The following is a 14,690-nucleotide window of genomic DNA, read 5'->3' as shown; positions in this document are numbered from 1 at the left end:
GATGTTGCCAATTTATGATTGTTCAGTGAGTCTTTAAAGATTAATTATTAAGCATAAGCTTAACTGTGCCATCATCTGCGTTGACAACACCCCTAAAATTCTATAGTGTAAAGTCCAGTATATAGAAATAAAACGTGCTCGTTTAGTTGATGGCCAACTTTAAAGGAGTACGTGCAGGTAAACTTGCCGAGCAGGAAGTGACATCACAGAAGACTCTTATCTCAGTGTCGGGCTAATCAGTGACCAAAGTCACGCCCGCCGGGTCCAGAGGTCACCCGTCTATCGCCCGTCCGCCCGCCACCCGTCTCTCGCCATCCGTCATCTCACCCTTTTCATCACCGACCTCCCGACCGACATGAAGGTGCCGCAGAAGAAGAAGCGGATCATCCTTGTGAGTAACGCAAAAGTAGAATTTGTTGATTTTTAAGTGTCTTGAAGTGTTTGCCAACATGTCGTTGCTATGGTAGCACCGGCACGCCACTTTTCTTTCAAGAGTGTGCAAATATTGGTGCGCAAGTTGTCGCACATCACTGACTTGCGTTCCATAACAAACGCCGGTCAAGAAAAAAGAATAACAAAAAGACACTATTTGAACTTTTTCAGTGCTATCGATTGTCTGACTTGCAACTTCAGAGTTGTTCGTTCATCATTTAGCTTAGAATTGAAAGTAGTTTGTCACTAGATAGACGTCCTATCCGTTTTAGGATTGGTCATCAATAAGTTCAAGTGACTTCAGAGTTCCTTATTATTAGTGATGATGACTAGAAAATGACATATTTGGGGATGCTCTTTCTCCTGGTCCGTAAACTTCCGGTTGATTTTGGTCCAATCACAAGTCAGTTCCTGTTGATTTGGGGGAATTTTATTTGTAGATTGCGATTGCGAAGCGTCACCAGTAGTTTGTCTTTGTTTTTCACGTTTTCACGGTTTGTTTTCAGGTGGGGGTGCTGGCCTTTTGCCTGTTGACGCTGATCCTGGGTTTAGGACTGGGACTAGGCCTAGAACTGCAGTCGTGTCAAAACCAAGGTGCTCTTTTTGTGTCGCACGTGTCTCGGACGCAGTCCTACCTACGAGTGTCTTCAACGTTTTGAGAGCTCAGCAAATTTCAGGCCGTTGACATACGTTCGTGTTTAGCTGACTAAAAAAGCCCCTTTAAAAAAAAACGCCTTCTCAACGGGGACAATGAGTGAATGATTGCAAACTTTACAATCATTGTCTACCTTCCTACTCACTAGATAAGGATTCTATTTTGTTGCGTTATCAGTCAGATAAAAATTGTCAGGTGTCTTCACTGCTGTCGCACAAGTCGGAAATGTATCATCAACACTGGAACCAGAGACAAAATTTGACGAGGCAATCTCGTCCCCCAGTGGCGCCACAGACCTCTTGCAAAACCCGTTGCTACCAGCCATACGACGCCGACATCCCTGGTTGCAGGTGCGACGCCGGCTGCACGGAAAGTGGAACCTGTTGCCATGACTACCACGACCTCTGCCAAGCCCCGGGTAAATCCCTGCCTGACCCCGTCGTCTTCAAGCTTCTCAGCCGACCCATGTGGTTTACGTTCAGGAGAACTATGGGAGTGCACGCGTCTACGATGTGGCGAGACCAGGCTGGAGACCAGCAGGTGTCATTGCTCCGACGACTGCATCGCTAATTTCGACTGTTGCAGCAACTACCGGCACGTCTGCCAAGGTGAGACGCTGCGGGGCGCGGCTACTCGTTGCAGTACTCCATACCTGTCAACCTCTGCCGATAACTGCCCTTATAAATGATTATGATTCAATCCCTTACAAACCCCCAAAAAACCTTACAAACACCGTACGACTCGTACGGTGTTTGTAAGGTTTTTTGGGGTTTGTAAGGGGAATCATAATCATTTATAAGGGCAGTTATCGGCAGAGGTTGACAGGTATGGTACTCGCTCAACCGTATTTGTCTCATTTGTATTTTAACAGGACAAACGGAGTGGGTGGAGGACGGGTGCGATGACCTGTCACGCCCCTCGTGTCCACCGGGGTAACGCAACACAGGTAGCGTCTTGCTAGCAGGATAGGATTTGACAAGCGTTGTGTCATCTCGCTAGCTTCCAGCGGCAACCGCTGCTTCTGGTGTCGCTGGACGGTCTGAGGGCCGACTACCTCAGTCTGTGGAAGACCCTTATTCCAGTTCTCGACAAACTCAGTGAGTGTCACAACCTCGTGGACATTAAAAATGTGACTCGAGATCCGCGTTCATCTGATTTCAGAAACATGTGGAACATCGACTCCGTACATGCAGGCGGCTTTTCCCAGCAAGACTTTCCCCAACCACTACACCCTCGTCACGGTAATGTACACGACCAAAACACACGTATAGAGTATACTAAAGCTGTAGCCCCCAACCAGGGTCTGTACCCCGAGTCTAACGGTTTGATCGACAACGTGATGTATGATCCAGTCATGGATGCCGTCTTTACGTTGTCGGGTCCCGAGAAAAACAACCCGGACTGGTACCTGGGACAGCCGGTAAGCGTATATCGTCAGGTGGTCGTTCGACCGGTACAGCGGCTCCCTTTGCATTTTGCCTCTGCAGATTTGGAACACGGCAAGGTACCAGGGACTCAAGTCCGGAACCTTCTTCTGGCCCGGGTCCGACGTAAAGATAAACGGCAGCTACCCGGACATCCACCAGCCCTACAATGGGTACGGACATCTTCTCGTAGGTCTACCTGACCCTGAGCTCACCCCAAGTGTCTCCTGCAGGAAAGTCCCGTTTGAGGAACGTGTTTTGACGGTTCTCAAGTGGCTCCAGTTGCCGGATCAGCAGAGGTGACTCCGCGAGTCCGTACCAAGAACCCGCGGGCCACGTTCTCAGGGATGTATATTCTCCCCCAGACCTGACTTCTACACTCTGTACCTGGAGGAACCCGACAAATCGGGACACAGCTTCGGTCCGGTCAGCGGAGGGGTACGTAAGGACGAATCAATAATGTTGCCAGGTTAACGATGGTTCGGGTTGAACGTGAAATGAATTCCGGATTACGTGTCTTTTGTGTCATGTGACCATCACAGGTCGCACAGGCCATTAAAGGTGTGGACAAGATGATGGGTCAGCTGATGAACGGACTCAAGCAGATCGGACTTCACCGATGCCTCAACATCGTTGTGGTCGCCGATCATGGTAATTCTGATCATGCTAGGCCACTGATCGGAAGTTTTAGCACTAATAGCCTTTATCTACGCGTTGAACAGGCATGGAGGAGACAAGCTGTGAAAGGAAGGAGAACCTAGAGGAGCTCGTGGGTGACGTCGGCGACTACGTGGTCACCGAGGGACCAATCGGCCGCATCCGGGCAAAGAACCGTAACACCCACTGTGAGTACCTCCTTGATAATGCCAAAGACTTGCGATGTACTCTGATGCAGTTCTATTAATTTTGTCAAAAACACTAAACCACCCACCAACAAGGGGAATAAAATACATTTTGTATCCACATTTGTGTTCCAGTGGACGCCGTCGGCCTCGTGGCCAACATGACGGTACGCATGTACATACTCGTACTCACGTTACCACGTAGCATGTTATCTCTCACCATTTTCTTTGTTTTCAGTGTAAAAGTGCAACTCAGAAACTGCGCCCATTCCTCAAGTGGCATCTTCCCAAACGTCTTCACTACGCCAACAGCCGCCGGATCGAGGACGTTAACGTACTGGTGGAGCCAAAATGGCTGTTTGAGAGGTTTGCATCCACGTTGGCATCGGGCCTCCCGCCTGGCACCCCGTAGCAATCCTACTTGGCTTTCAGGCGTCCGGGCTCCCTCGGTTTCTGTTCAGGCGGCCAGCACGGCTACGACAACGACGTGGCTAGCATGCACGTGAGTGCCCGCCTCGCGACAGTCGCTAACCTCGGCAGGTCATCTAAGCACTCCTCACTTCAGGCCATGTTCCTCGCGTATGGACCAAAGTTTGTGGCCCAGGCAGAATTCGAACCCTTCGCCAACATCGAGCTCTACAACCTCATGTGCGGTGAGTCTGCCCTCGCTGGCATCTCTCGTCGTGGTGTTTACCCACCTGCCCACCCACAGACGTTCTGCAGATTTCGCCATCCGCCAACAACGGGACGCACGGCAGCCTGAACCACATGCTACGACAGCCCTTTTACTCGCCGTTGCCTCCTGAGGATCGGAGCACGCCTGAGCAATGCCACCTCACCAGCCTTTTTCCTGAAGACCAACTAGCCTGTTCCTGCATTAGCATGGTGGCTAACCAGTCGTAAATTATACTACACGATCACTCTGGTGTGACCGATACATTTTTGTTGCTATTCTTTCAGAGCGAAGACGCTGTGACGGCCGCCAACCGTCGACTCAACATGACGGCTGATCAAGGTGAACATCCTCAATGCCATTTGCCATTAAATGATTTGGACATTATCATCTAGTAGCAATACAAAATGCATGTTGGGATCCCATTATGAATCTGTCCATCTTGTTACCACAGAGACAGAGTCCCGGCGCAATCACCTGCCGTTTGGCCGTCCTCGCTTGCTGCAACCCAACGAGAGTTACTGCCTCCTTCATCACGAGGCGTTCATCAGCGCTTACAGTCACCGCCTGAAGATGGCGCTGTGGAGCTCCTTCACCATCCACGTAAACACTTGTCTTTTATCAAGCAAGGTATACATTTGCTAAAGTAAAGTGGACATTTTCTGTTCCATTTCATAGAATGATTTGAACCCAGTGCCGCTACCGCGACCCAACTGCTTGCGGGCCGATGTGCGAATCCCACCTACGAATAGCCGGCGATGCGACCAATACGGAATCTTTCACCGCGCCTTCCTGTACCCGCCTGGTAAATCCCAGCCGGACACTGACTTCACGGGTGACCGTTGGAGACATTGTCAATGTTTCACAGGTTCAAGCCCAGAGGAGGAGAAGCAGTACGACACGCTTCTGAGCAGCCATGTTGTGCCCATGTATCCCAAATTTCATAGTACGTACTATATTTGTAACAGAGTCTTCCACAAGTTTTTTTTTTTTTTTTTTTTTTTTTTTAAAGGAGTACTTTTAGAACTTTTGTCACTGGTATTTTTCCATTTCACCATCAGAAATCTGGGCATACTTCCACAATACACTCCTCAAAAAGTATGCATCTGCATACAATGACATCAATGTGCTGACAGGCCCCGCCTTTGACCATGACCGCGATGGACAACATGACCAACCACAGCTCATAGAGTTAGAGGCTTCTCACTCTTTGACCATTAGATTGTCAACTGCAATGTATTAGCCACACTACATAGAAGCCACCCTCTAAACACACCATCCATTGACCTTGTGCAGAATAGCATCTGACGGCGACCTGCCAATCCCCACCCATTACTTCATCGTCCTGACCAGCTGCCAAAACGCCAGCCGGGAAATCCGGCAATGTGACGGCCAGATGAGAATGGTCTCTTTCCTGTTGCCTCACCGACCAGACAACTCCGAGAGCTGCAAGGTATGCTGGCATTTGGCCGCCAACGGCGACTGTACATTCATTCACTGTCAACATCCCTGGAAATTTATGACTGAAATAATTAAGACTGCCTTTCTCGGACAGAGCACTGAAGACGAAGCCTCTTGGGTGGAAGACCACATTTGGTTCCACCAAACACGTGTAAAAGATGTGGAGTTGATCACAGGTCTGGACTTGTACCAGGACAGCCACCAACCAATCCCTGAGCTCCTGCAGCTTAAGACCCGCCCCACTTCCACCAATCAAAAACCATGAAAGAAAGTTTTTTTTTAAGATTGCATTTATTTTCATTTCAGTATTCAAGTTTACAATCAAATGTAATTAAAGAGTCCGGCTGACAAAGTCCACGTCACAGCGGTTATGGTGACCTGGAATGAAAACATTTTTTGGGAGGAAAATAGCCACTTGCTAGCTACTGGCGTGAGTAAAGACCAGAACCAAATACTCTTAAAGTGGGCCCCAGGTGGGTATTTGGACTCCGAGGCTTTGGAACCATGGGTAATTTGGCCTCGTACCAAGTCGGGAATGCATTCTGCTGGAATTTAACTTCGTACCCGGGTACCGCCAGTTTTGGTTTTTCAAGCATTCGTGGCCGTTTTGGCTCATACATTGGTGAAGCTGGTGACAGTTTTTCGTATCTCGACTGTGCCAGGACCCGGGTTGGGTTTTCATAACTCTGCTGCAGTTTTGGCTCATACCACTGTGATGTCAGAACCTGTGAGGGTCTGGGTTCAAATCTAGGGAACGCCCTAGGAAGCGGATTATACTTCTGTGATGGTTTGGGTTGGTACATCGGAAGCTCTACTGGGCTTTCATATGCTGGTGGCCTCAGATCTTGAGGTTTTTCATAGCTTGTAAAGTCCATTGGTGGTCTGGGTTCATACCTTGGTGGGGTCCAACCCGTTTTGAAGTGTGGTTCATACCTGGGTAGCATTTGCGGTTTCTGTTCAGACTGTGGTAGCACTTGTAGTTTCTGTTGGTGCCTTCGCGGGATCGCAGCAGCCATCATTTGGATCCCCCGACTTGAAACGATGGTGCCCTCTTGGTAGTTTAGTGGACTTTGACTCTCAGGTTGGTGCTTTGGATCCAGTCTGTAAATTCCTGCTGGACTAATATCCGCCAACCCACCAGAGGAACCGTAACCACCTCTGATACCCGGTCTGGCAGCTTTCGGGTTCTGCTGTGAGAAACCCCTAAAGTACTTTGGTCTAAGTGCATCAGTAGAACCTTCAGATTGCACTGAAACGTGGACATCCATAGGCGACGCATACTTGGAACTGCGAGGGAAACTCTGAAGCCAAGTCGAGTAAGGCGCAAAAGATGCTGGGAAAAAATAAAAATAAAACTTGGAAATTGATCAGTGCCATTGACAATGATAGCCAATCATGAGTTTTTAAAAACTAAATTAACTCTATAAAGCCAAATAAGTCATACCTCATAAAAATGTATCAAATATGATTAAGTGTTGCTAAGAAAATAATTGTATATTAAACATTTGTAGTTAAGTGGAATCCCAAGTACGTAAAACTGCAAATTACACAAAATATTTACCAAAATGGATACTCCCAACATTTACTGCACAACCACAAGATATCAATTTGAGGGTGGGAAGTACTGCAGTATTATTCCCAATGTTGTACCTATTGAAACTATTTTAAATGCTTGATAAAACTAAATTGTCAAGAGTATTGAGAAACAAGCAGTGAAAGAAATGACTCTACTAGCCAACAAATAACCAATGTAGCCGTTGCAAAACGCTATTGAAGCTAACATGAGACCTTAAACTGAACAACTCACCTCCTCTCACATGTTGTCCAAAAAACAGCAGCACAAGCAGCTGGAGCACCAGAACCCTGACAAGTACCAAAAGTACACAAACAATTTAAAAGTGTCTTAAATTCATCAAGAGCGCTGCGAGAACCACACAACTTACCTGAAACTACCACTGGAACACATTCTGCTGTACAGCTGCCGACCTGCCATGCAACCGTTGCCGCCCTACTTAAAGCCCGGGCGCCTTATTGGACGCAGCTGCGAGGGACCGTCATAATCACCAACACCAGCAGAACCATTTGACGCATTCGCTATGCTTATTATTCTTTACATTACCGTCTTGATGGGTTGCATTTTGGGTTATCATACCTGTCAACCTTTTCCGATAACTGCCCTTATAAATGATTATGATTCCCCTTACAAACCCCCCAAAAACCTTACAAACACCGTACGACGAGTCGTACGGTGTTTGTAAGGTTTTTGGGGGGTTTGTAAGGGGAATCATAATCATTTATAAGGGCAGTTATCGGCAGAGGTTGACAGGTATGGGTTATTTATTATCATCTTTTTTGGGGACATTTTCGATCCCCAACAAACAATTGGTTCAATTTATGTTTCATTACAGGACACTCCTCACTCACCAAGCATTTGTAGTGACTAAAAATGTAAATATGACAGCATGTTTTGTTGCCAGAGATGGCGCTAGACGTCCAACCCATTTGGGCGAATGAAATTTTCCCATCTAGTCCAAATGGATTGGACGTCTGGCACCGTCAATGGCAGCGAATGAGTGTCCTGTAAAAAAATAAGGTGTGTTTTCTGGATATGTTTTTTTTTAGGCACAAATTGAAAACAAGAAAGTAGCTGATATCAAAGTCCTTTACTTGGGCTTGCAGACAGGTCAACGTTCATTTGTTGAGTTTGTTAAATAAGAGCCAGAGGCCGTTAGCTTAGCGTAGCATAAAACCTGCGAACCGCCTTGGGGCCAAAAGTAAGAATGGCCCTCGCGGGGGACAAACTAAAAGTGAATCGCTTGAAACTAGATGACCGCGAGGTGCGTGCACGGGGTTACGTGTCCGTCCGTGTGTTAGCTTCAATCACTTCTAGTGTTAAATGAACATAAAAAAATGATTTGGAAGGTTATATTCGGTGTTCAGAAGGTCAGGGGGTCAGTCTGTCGGGTATGTCTTTAGGATACCAACAAGTCAGGGGTCAGTTTATCGGATGTCTTTTAATCTGTTTTGGATGCTAATTGTCAACCTTAATGAAGCATTACATTTTGAGGGGGGATCATTCGCAAAATTAAACATTACATTAATTAATAATTGCGATTGGCTGGCAACCATTTTAAGGCGTGACCCGCCTACTGCCCGTAGTTAGTTAGAATAGACTCCAGCACCCCCACAAGATTTGCATTATGGAAAACGAATGAATGGATTCGTTAAAAATTCATGCTATTTCTGGAGAAATTGGGAGTGGGAATGATTTCATGCTTCCGATAGTCACTCGCTATTGATTTTGAAGGCATTTCCAGGTTACTTGCTTATTTATAGGTCACTCCATCTGTTTGAATAGGAATCAGAAATTGAAACAAACTAGCAATAACACTCTAACGTTGTTTATTTTCTTCTAAATATCAAAATACTAGATTTCAGTCAGTGCCCTGTAAAGGCTTAAGATTTCAACAGTTGGGGCATCAGTTTGTCGCGCGTCTTTGTCATGTGTCAGCTCAGCTATTTGAGTGCCGATAGGGTTAGGGTCGGGGGTCTCCCCCAGTCGGGTGTCAGCCGCTCAGGTTTTTGTCCCACGGGTGTCAGTCGTCGCTCTCAAAGGTGCGCATGTACGTCTTCAGGACCAGGACGTCGCTGTAGCTCTGGTTGCCGGCCCGGAACAAGTCCAGGCCGGTCAGTATCTCCACGTCTCGGACCCTGGCCGTGTGAAGCTGCAGCAAATCCTCCACCCAATCCCGTTCGTCGTCTTTGCTCTGCACGCAGGAAGCGCCGCGCGTGAGCGTCTCGAAGGCCGCCTACCGCCGGCGGAGGGGCGGGACTCACGTTGCAAGTCTCGCTGTTGTCGTCTCGGTGAGGTACGAGGAATGAGAAGACGCTCAGGTCGCCGTCGCACTCGTCCAACGTCTGGTTGGCTCGCCGGCACGCCGTCACCACCGTGAAGAAGTGGGTGGGCACGGGCGGTGTGCCGGGAGACCGCCTGCGCGACGCCACGGTTACTCGCCCGGGCACGGTCGCACGCTAAAACACAGTGGCGGACTCACTCTCGAATTTCCTCGAGGCTATCCCGGAGGCCGTCGTAATTGTAGTCGAAGACGGGACCCGCCAGGACGTTGACGCCGTTGTTTTCCCGCGCGTATCGCCGGAGCAGCGTCCCCTGCAGGTAACGCCACACTCCTGAGCAGAAAGCGCCAAGTCAGCTCTTTCCCACAAAGACGTAGTCAGAGCGGAGTACAGCGTCGCCTCTGTCCTTTTCGTCGGCGACATCCCCGCACGGCGGCGGCGGGTGACTCACTCGTGAAGGCGGGGAACATGGGCGCCGTGTTGGTGATGAGCGACGCCTCGTATTTGGCCTCGGTTGATGACGCTAACTCTGCGCGCGAGATGTTAAAAGTTTGAGGGTTCGGCGCCGGATACGTTCGGCCGAAACATCGCACGACGGCGCGTTTACCGGGCGGGAACAGGAAGCCGTAATCCAGAAGGCGGTTCCGTCCGTAGGCGCCGCAACCGGCGCTGTGCTCGGCGGACACTCGCGGGTCCGTACGCAGGCACGGCCCGCGCGCGGGAGCGTCCGGAAGCAACGCCGCGTCGTCCTGAAGTGGGGAAAAAAAAAAAGCCTGGTCACGTTCGTCCGAGATGGCGGGCGGACTTTGGCGAGTACCTCGGGCATCAGCGTGAAGGACGTCCACAGCGGCATGGCCAGCTGGAGGCTGTACCCGCTGATGAAGTCGGAGTGATGCAGCAGAGAATAACGGGTGACGAACATCACGGCGGGGCGGCCCAATGGGAGCTGGGTCACGTCTACGAAATGGAACGGGTGGCGTTTAGGGGCGACGCTAGGAGAAATATTTGGGGGGCCGTCTAGGGCCATATTGGGGGACGCACTGTAGTCGTAGGCGCCATCTTGTAGGAGACTGAACACCTGCACGTTTTGCTCCACTTTGTTCTGCAAGTGAACCAAAAAAAATGCTTGGACAATTTCGAGTCGGGGGTCCCACTCGCCCGACGCCGCCGGGACGACCTCGTCATCGCAGCTGCAGTCCGGCGGAAAGTCAAGCGCGGCGGTCCCGCCTTCCGCCACGTCGTCGTCCCGAGCCGGTCCCGTCACTTCCTCGGGCATGACGGGCAGAAAGGGCGGCGACTTCAACATGGCGTTCAGGCTCCCGTGCGTCCCGTTGTTCGGCGCCGGCGTCAAGCCCAGCAGGTCTGCGAGCGGGTGGGGGCGGAGTCAGGGGAGCGCTTCGGCGCCAACCGTCGCCGCACCACTCACCGCACATCACGTTGTAAAGCTCGATGTTGTCGAATTCCGGCACTTGAGTGCGGAAACGGAAACTGGGACCGTGTCCCATGAAGATCGTCTACGGGGGAGACCACAACTTAGCAAGGGGGGGGACGCCGGGACCAATCAAACGCTCGCACCCTCATGCTGTTGATTTTGTTGTCGAAACCGTGGTCCCCAAAGAAGCCGCAGCGCGTGCGTAGCTTTTCCGGCATTTTTCTGGAGGCAAAGAGAAGAGTTTTGCCAGGTGGTTTGCTAACTTAGCCACTACCAAAAAATGGACGTTTAAAGGGACAGTCGACTAAGGCTACTTGGTGACGTGCCACTTCCTCTCCATGAGAAGGTGCACGTCCTCGATACGCCGGTTGTTGGCGTAGTGGAGCCTCTTGGGTAGATGTTGCTTGAGGTAGGGCGTGAAATGCTGCTTGGCCATCTTGCACTGCAACCCACACAAGGTCAACGCCCGGAAGCTCCGGCCGGAAGCCCCTCCTCACTCACCGTCAGGTTGGCCACCACCTGCTTGGGGTCGTCTGCGGGGCGACACACAGGTGAGCGCTGACAAGGGGCCGGACTTTAGCGAGAATGAGCTGAAGGGAGCGGCCAGTGAAAGCGCAAGTAGCCAGAAAAAAAAAAACCCAGGAAGTGGCAGAGTAGAGCGAGAAGCGGGCCGGCGATGACCAAGCGGGCGCGTGTCGGCGACTCACACGAGGCCGACTTGGGGTCGCGAGGTCGGATCCTTCCCAGCGAGCCCGGGATGAGAGTGATGTCGTCGATGTTGAGCGGGTAGTTGCTGAGGAACTCGGTGCGGTCGCAGTGCGCCTCCTCCATGCCTGCGGCGCGGGGGGACCTCGCTAGTCACCCTCGCCGTGGTTACGGCATCCGGGGGTCTCACCGTGGTCGCCCACGACGATGACGTTGACGCAGCGATGGAGGTTCATCTGCTTCAAGCCGTTCATCAGCTGCCCGATGATGCCGTCGATCTGCCGCAGCGTGTTGTCCATCTGCTCGTAAAGGGGCACGGAAAGTTCCAGCTTTGGCACGTAAACACGGAGCTGGAGACCCACCTCGTTGCTCAGCGGACCCCAACGATGTCCGAACGTGTCAGGTTGCTCCGAGTGCACCGCGTACACGTAAGGCCTACGCGGACCCAACGGGAAATATACACGTTAGGGATGCGCTAAGCGTAGGGGGTGGGCCGGGGGGTTAGCACGTTTCCCTCGCCTCTGTTGGTCGGGCAACTTCAGCCATTGGAGGATGGTGAGGATGCGTCTCTCCAATTCGATGACCCTGAAATAAAGTAAGGGGGGAGGTCACCATCGTGGGTGGCCACCAAGCGCGTCCACGTCCCCGAAGGAGTACCAGGGCCAGAAGAAGGTTCCCGCTTTGACGCCTTGCTCCTTGGCGGTGATCCAGATCTGCGGACGAGAGCGTCTCGTGACACCGAGACGGGGAAAAGGATGTCCGAGACCCCCGCCAGCCACTTGGCCATCTCACCGGCTGCCCGCCCCACCATCGATGGTTCAGCTTCTCTCGGGACAGCAGGGTGAAGGTGGCGTTGAACACCGGGTCGTGCATGATGTTCCCCACGATGCCGTGCGATTCCGGGTACAGGCCCTGTGCGTTTGGCGCAAGGGGACATCACGCTCTGCCGAACCTTCCGCGCCCGCCGTCCGAGCGGCCCCTGGCGGACCCTGACGCGCTCCGGAGGTCCGTCGCCTCCCGTGGCCCCCGACGGGTGTTGACTCAGTACACATTAACAGGTCGCGTGACTCACCGTGGCCAACGTGTACAAGTTGGGGAAGGTCTTGCTAGGGTAGACGGGGCGCATGTAGGGAGCCGTCGTCCCGCACGTTCCTAGCGGGAAGAACCCATTAGCGTTAGCGCGAGGCCGCGCCACACGGGCCCTGGCGCGGGAGGGTGGGGCCGACCTACTGAGTTTCTGGATGTTGGGCATGATGGCCGCGCCTTTCTTCAGGTAGGACGCCCAGAAGCCGTCCACTGAAAGCATGATGAGCGGCGGCCGCACGAAGCTGAGGGTGCGGAGAAACCCACGTATTAGCGCTGCTGCCGCGGTCCAGCTACTTGGCATCGACTCACCCGGCGGGACATTCGGGGCTGACAATCTCCTCGCAGTCGCCTTGGAGCCACGACGCCTCCCCTGGACCGGGACGGAGTAGAAGTGGTGAACGCTGAGGCGGGGAGGAAAAGTGCGAGGAGAAGGAGGGTCGGCGTTACCTTGGCAGACGGCCTTGTAGTTGGAGCAGCAGTCGCCCTTCTCCAAGCAGTCGTCCGTGCAGTGACACGCGTGCTCGTCTTTCCTCTCTTCGCCGCAACGTTCCGGGAGGCACTCGAAGCGTCCCGCTGGCGGACCGACCAAAGGCGGGGTTAAGACGACGCCGGTTAGGGTCCCCCCCGGCAAGTACTGACCCGTTTTAAGGCAGTGCTGGTCGAAATCGGAGCAGCAGCTGTAGTAGGTTTTGCACAAGTTGTCGCAACGGCATCCGGGGGGCTCGGCCTCCTCCAGCTCGAAGCAGCGACCCTTGCACGAGCCCGACGAACTCACCCACTGCGACACCACTGGCACACAAAAAAAAAACGGGTGGCGTGGACAAGGACGCCCGATAATGTAGCGAGTGAGTGGTTCTCACCTTTGGCGTGCGCGGGAGGAGGGGAGTCTCCACCGCCCTCCACCGGTCGGCTGGCCTGGAAGATGTAGCCGGCGGCGACGTCGCCCAACGCCATCAACAACTGCGCGCAAAGAACGGGCGGGAGTGACCTCATCGGCGGATTCTCGGCCTTCCCCGTCATGGTCGGCGAGGCGGCGGACCGACGGCGGACTCACCAAATAGCGGGCGAACATGTTTGCCAGCAAGACAACAAAGCGAAAAGTGTTCAACGTCCGCGACGACAGACCAGTGCGCGTGTGCGGATCGATGCGCGACCTGCTCGCTCTCCGGTTTCTCGTTCTGTCTCTGGTTCTCGCTCTGGTGCTCTGTTGTGCCGCCCCCGCTGCAGGCCCCCCCCCCCCCCACCCCCCCCGACCGTGTCATTGTTTGTCTTGTCCGGCCAATGAGGACGGAGTGAAGGAAGGAGGTGGGGGACCGCGGTGCAAGGGAGGAGGGGGTCCGACGAGCGGGATCCACCTGACACGTGACCTACGACCTCTATCTTTCATGTGCCCGTCAGCATTGGCGGCGAAGGCGGAAAACGCTTCCGAAGCAAACGCACAAAGCGTGTGTGTGTGTGTGCGTGTATAAGTGTGTGTGCGTGTTCTAAGCACATTATTAAGCTGACAAGACATCACACAGATCCTTCCGGAACTTCTTCAGCATTCTCCTCTTGTTACACAGAGAAAACGCGGGTTTCCACAAAGCGCGCTGGCGACACCCGCCCGGGGCCCGGATTATCTTCTTAAGCCGTCGGGCGCCGTGATTGGCCGCCGCCGCGGCCGTCACCCGAGGCCGAGCTTAGCGCCGTGATCCCGGCAGGAAACAAGACGGAAACTCAGGCGCACCTGGCTGGGGAATAGGCCGCCCCCTCCGCCCCCTCCGCCCCTTCCGCCCCCTCCGCCACCGCGCTTGCCCCCTCCCTTGCGCCGCCCTTAAGCGCCCCTTTCCGCCCCCGGGTGCTGCCTGCCTGCCTGCCTGCCTGCCTGCCTGCCTGTCTTTTCTCTTCGCCTGACTCCCAAGTAGCAGTTCTCTGCTGACTGGCACAAAAGTCAACTTGTGTGTGTGTGTGTGTGCGTGTGTGTGTGTTTCATAGTTGTGTTGCGTTGTTGCCGTTGTGTGTTTGACGTTCTTTCCATGCACTTTGGATAGTTAATATTTGCCCCACTCTGCTTGGACACCCCTTACACACACACACACACACACACACAAGTATGGGTGCACACACGATGTTGCAATCTTCACAT

General features: G+C 52.7%; 3 protein-coding genes across 4 annotated transcripts; 1 reads left to right on the top strand and 2 right to left on the bottom strand.

Moving 5' to 3' along the window:
• Positions 1–254: 254 nt before the first annotated feature.
• Positions 255–5,844, top strand: LOC144067559 (venom phosphodiesterase CdcPDE). Its single transcript, XM_077591398.1, has 25 exons — positions 255–391; positions 939–1,026; positions 1,371–1,505; positions 1,570–1,695; positions 1,959–2,019; positions 2,087–2,184; positions 2,249–2,328; positions 2,388–2,507; positions 2,575–2,684; positions 2,745–2,810; positions 2,877–2,949; positions 3,054–3,162; positions 3,234–3,356; positions 3,489–3,520; positions 3,592–3,719; positions 3,786–3,855; positions 3,919–4,006; positions 4,066–4,238; positions 4,314–4,368; positions 4,481–4,629; positions 4,705–4,831; positions 4,895–4,972; positions 5,088–5,217; positions 5,323–5,479; positions 5,582–5,844. Exons 1-25 carry the CDS (start codon positions 356–358, stop codon positions 5,750–5,752), a joined length of 2,583 nt encoding a protein of 860 aa, XP_077447524.1. The 5' UTR covers positions 255–355; the 3' UTR covers positions 5,753–5,844.
• On the bottom strand, positions 5,760–7,532 carry LOC144067557 (uncharacterized). Its single transcript, XM_077591396.1, has 3 exons — positions 7,431–7,532; positions 7,295–7,350; positions 5,760–6,820 (listed from the first exon to the last, which is right to left on the bottom strand). The coding sequence occupies exons 1-3, from the start codon at positions 7,478–7,480 to the stop codon at positions 5,910–5,912; spliced, it is 1,017 nt and encodes a 338-aa protein (XP_077447522.1). The 5' UTR covers positions 7,481–7,532; the 3' UTR covers positions 5,760–5,909.
• A 599-nt stretch (positions 7,533–8,131) lies between these two features.
• On the bottom strand, positions 8,132–13,787 carry LOC144067089 (autotaxin-like). Of its 2 annotated transcripts, XM_077590584.1 has the most exons (25): positions 13,620–13,787; positions 13,426–13,525; positions 13,205–13,354; positions 13,013–13,138; positions 12,875–12,935; positions 12,710–12,807; positions 12,552–12,631; positions 12,272–12,391; positions 12,137–12,192; positions 11,999–12,064; positions 11,842–11,914; positions 11,670–11,778; positions 11,482–11,607; positions 11,276–11,307; positions 11,089–11,216; positions 10,918–10,996; positions 10,769–10,856; positions 10,520–10,704; positions 10,384–10,444; positions 10,160–10,299; positions 9,950–10,091; positions 9,794–9,871; positions 9,543–9,675; positions 9,325–9,478; positions 8,132–9,254 (listed from the first exon to the last, which is right to left on the bottom strand). In XM_077590584.1, exons 1-25 carry the CDS (start codon positions 13,635–13,637, stop codon positions 9,084–9,086), a joined length of 2,574 nt encoding a protein of 857 aa, XP_077446710.1. In that variant the 5' UTR covers positions 13,638–13,787; the 3' UTR covers positions 8,132–9,083. The 2 variants fall into 2 exon arrangements, with proteins under 2 accessions (XP_077446710.1, XP_077446709.1); XM_077590583.1 differs by having other exon boundaries at positions 11,670–11,914.
• Positions 13,788–14,690: the final 903 nt, after the last annotated feature.

The sequence above is a fragment of the Stigmatopora argus genome, chromosome 21 (assembly GCF_051989625.1).
Source record: "Stigmatopora argus isolate UIUO_Sarg chromosome 21, RoL_Sarg_1.0, whole genome shotgun sequence".
Classification (NCBI taxonomy): Eukaryota; Metazoa; Chordata; class Actinopteri; order Syngnathiformes; family Syngnathidae; genus Stigmatopora; species Stigmatopora argus.
This window is presented reverse-complemented; position numbering and strand designations above follow the sequence as displayed.

Coding starts and splice junctions, on each gene's coding strand:
- LOC144067559 (XM_077591398.1), top strand. CDS start 356: ATGAAGGTGCCGCAGAAGAAGAAGCGGATCATCCTT. Junction 3,856..3,918: donor ACGACGTGGCTAGCATGCAC/GTGAGTGCCCGC, acceptor TCCTCACTTCAG/GCCATGTTCCTCGCGTATGG. Junction 4,832..4,894: donor CGCCTTCCTGTACCCGCCTG/GTAAATCCCAGC, acceptor AATGTTTCACAG/GTTCAAGCCCAGAGGAGGAG.
- LOC144067557 (XM_077591396.1), bottom strand. CDS start 7,480: ATGGCAGGTCGGCAGCTGTACAGCAGAATGTGTTCCAGTGGTAGTTTC. Junction 7,351..7,430: donor TGTTCCAGTGGTAGTTTCAG/GTAAGTTGTGTG, acceptor GGTACTTGTCAG/GGTTCTGGTGCTCCAGCTGC. Junction 6,821..7,294: donor TGGACAACATGTGAGAGGAG/GTGAGTTGTTCA, acceptor ATTTTTTCCCAG/CATCTTTTGCGCCTTACTCG.
- LOC144067089 (XM_077590583.1), bottom strand. Junction 11,308..11,481: donor CGACCCCAAGTCGGCCTCGT/GTGAGTCGCCGA, acceptor GTCGCCCCGCAG/ACGACCCCAAGCAGGTGGTG. Junction 10,997..11,088: donor AGGAAGTGGCACGTCACCAA/GTAGCCTTAGTC, acceptor CTTTGCCTCCAG/AAAAATGCCGGAAAAGCTAC.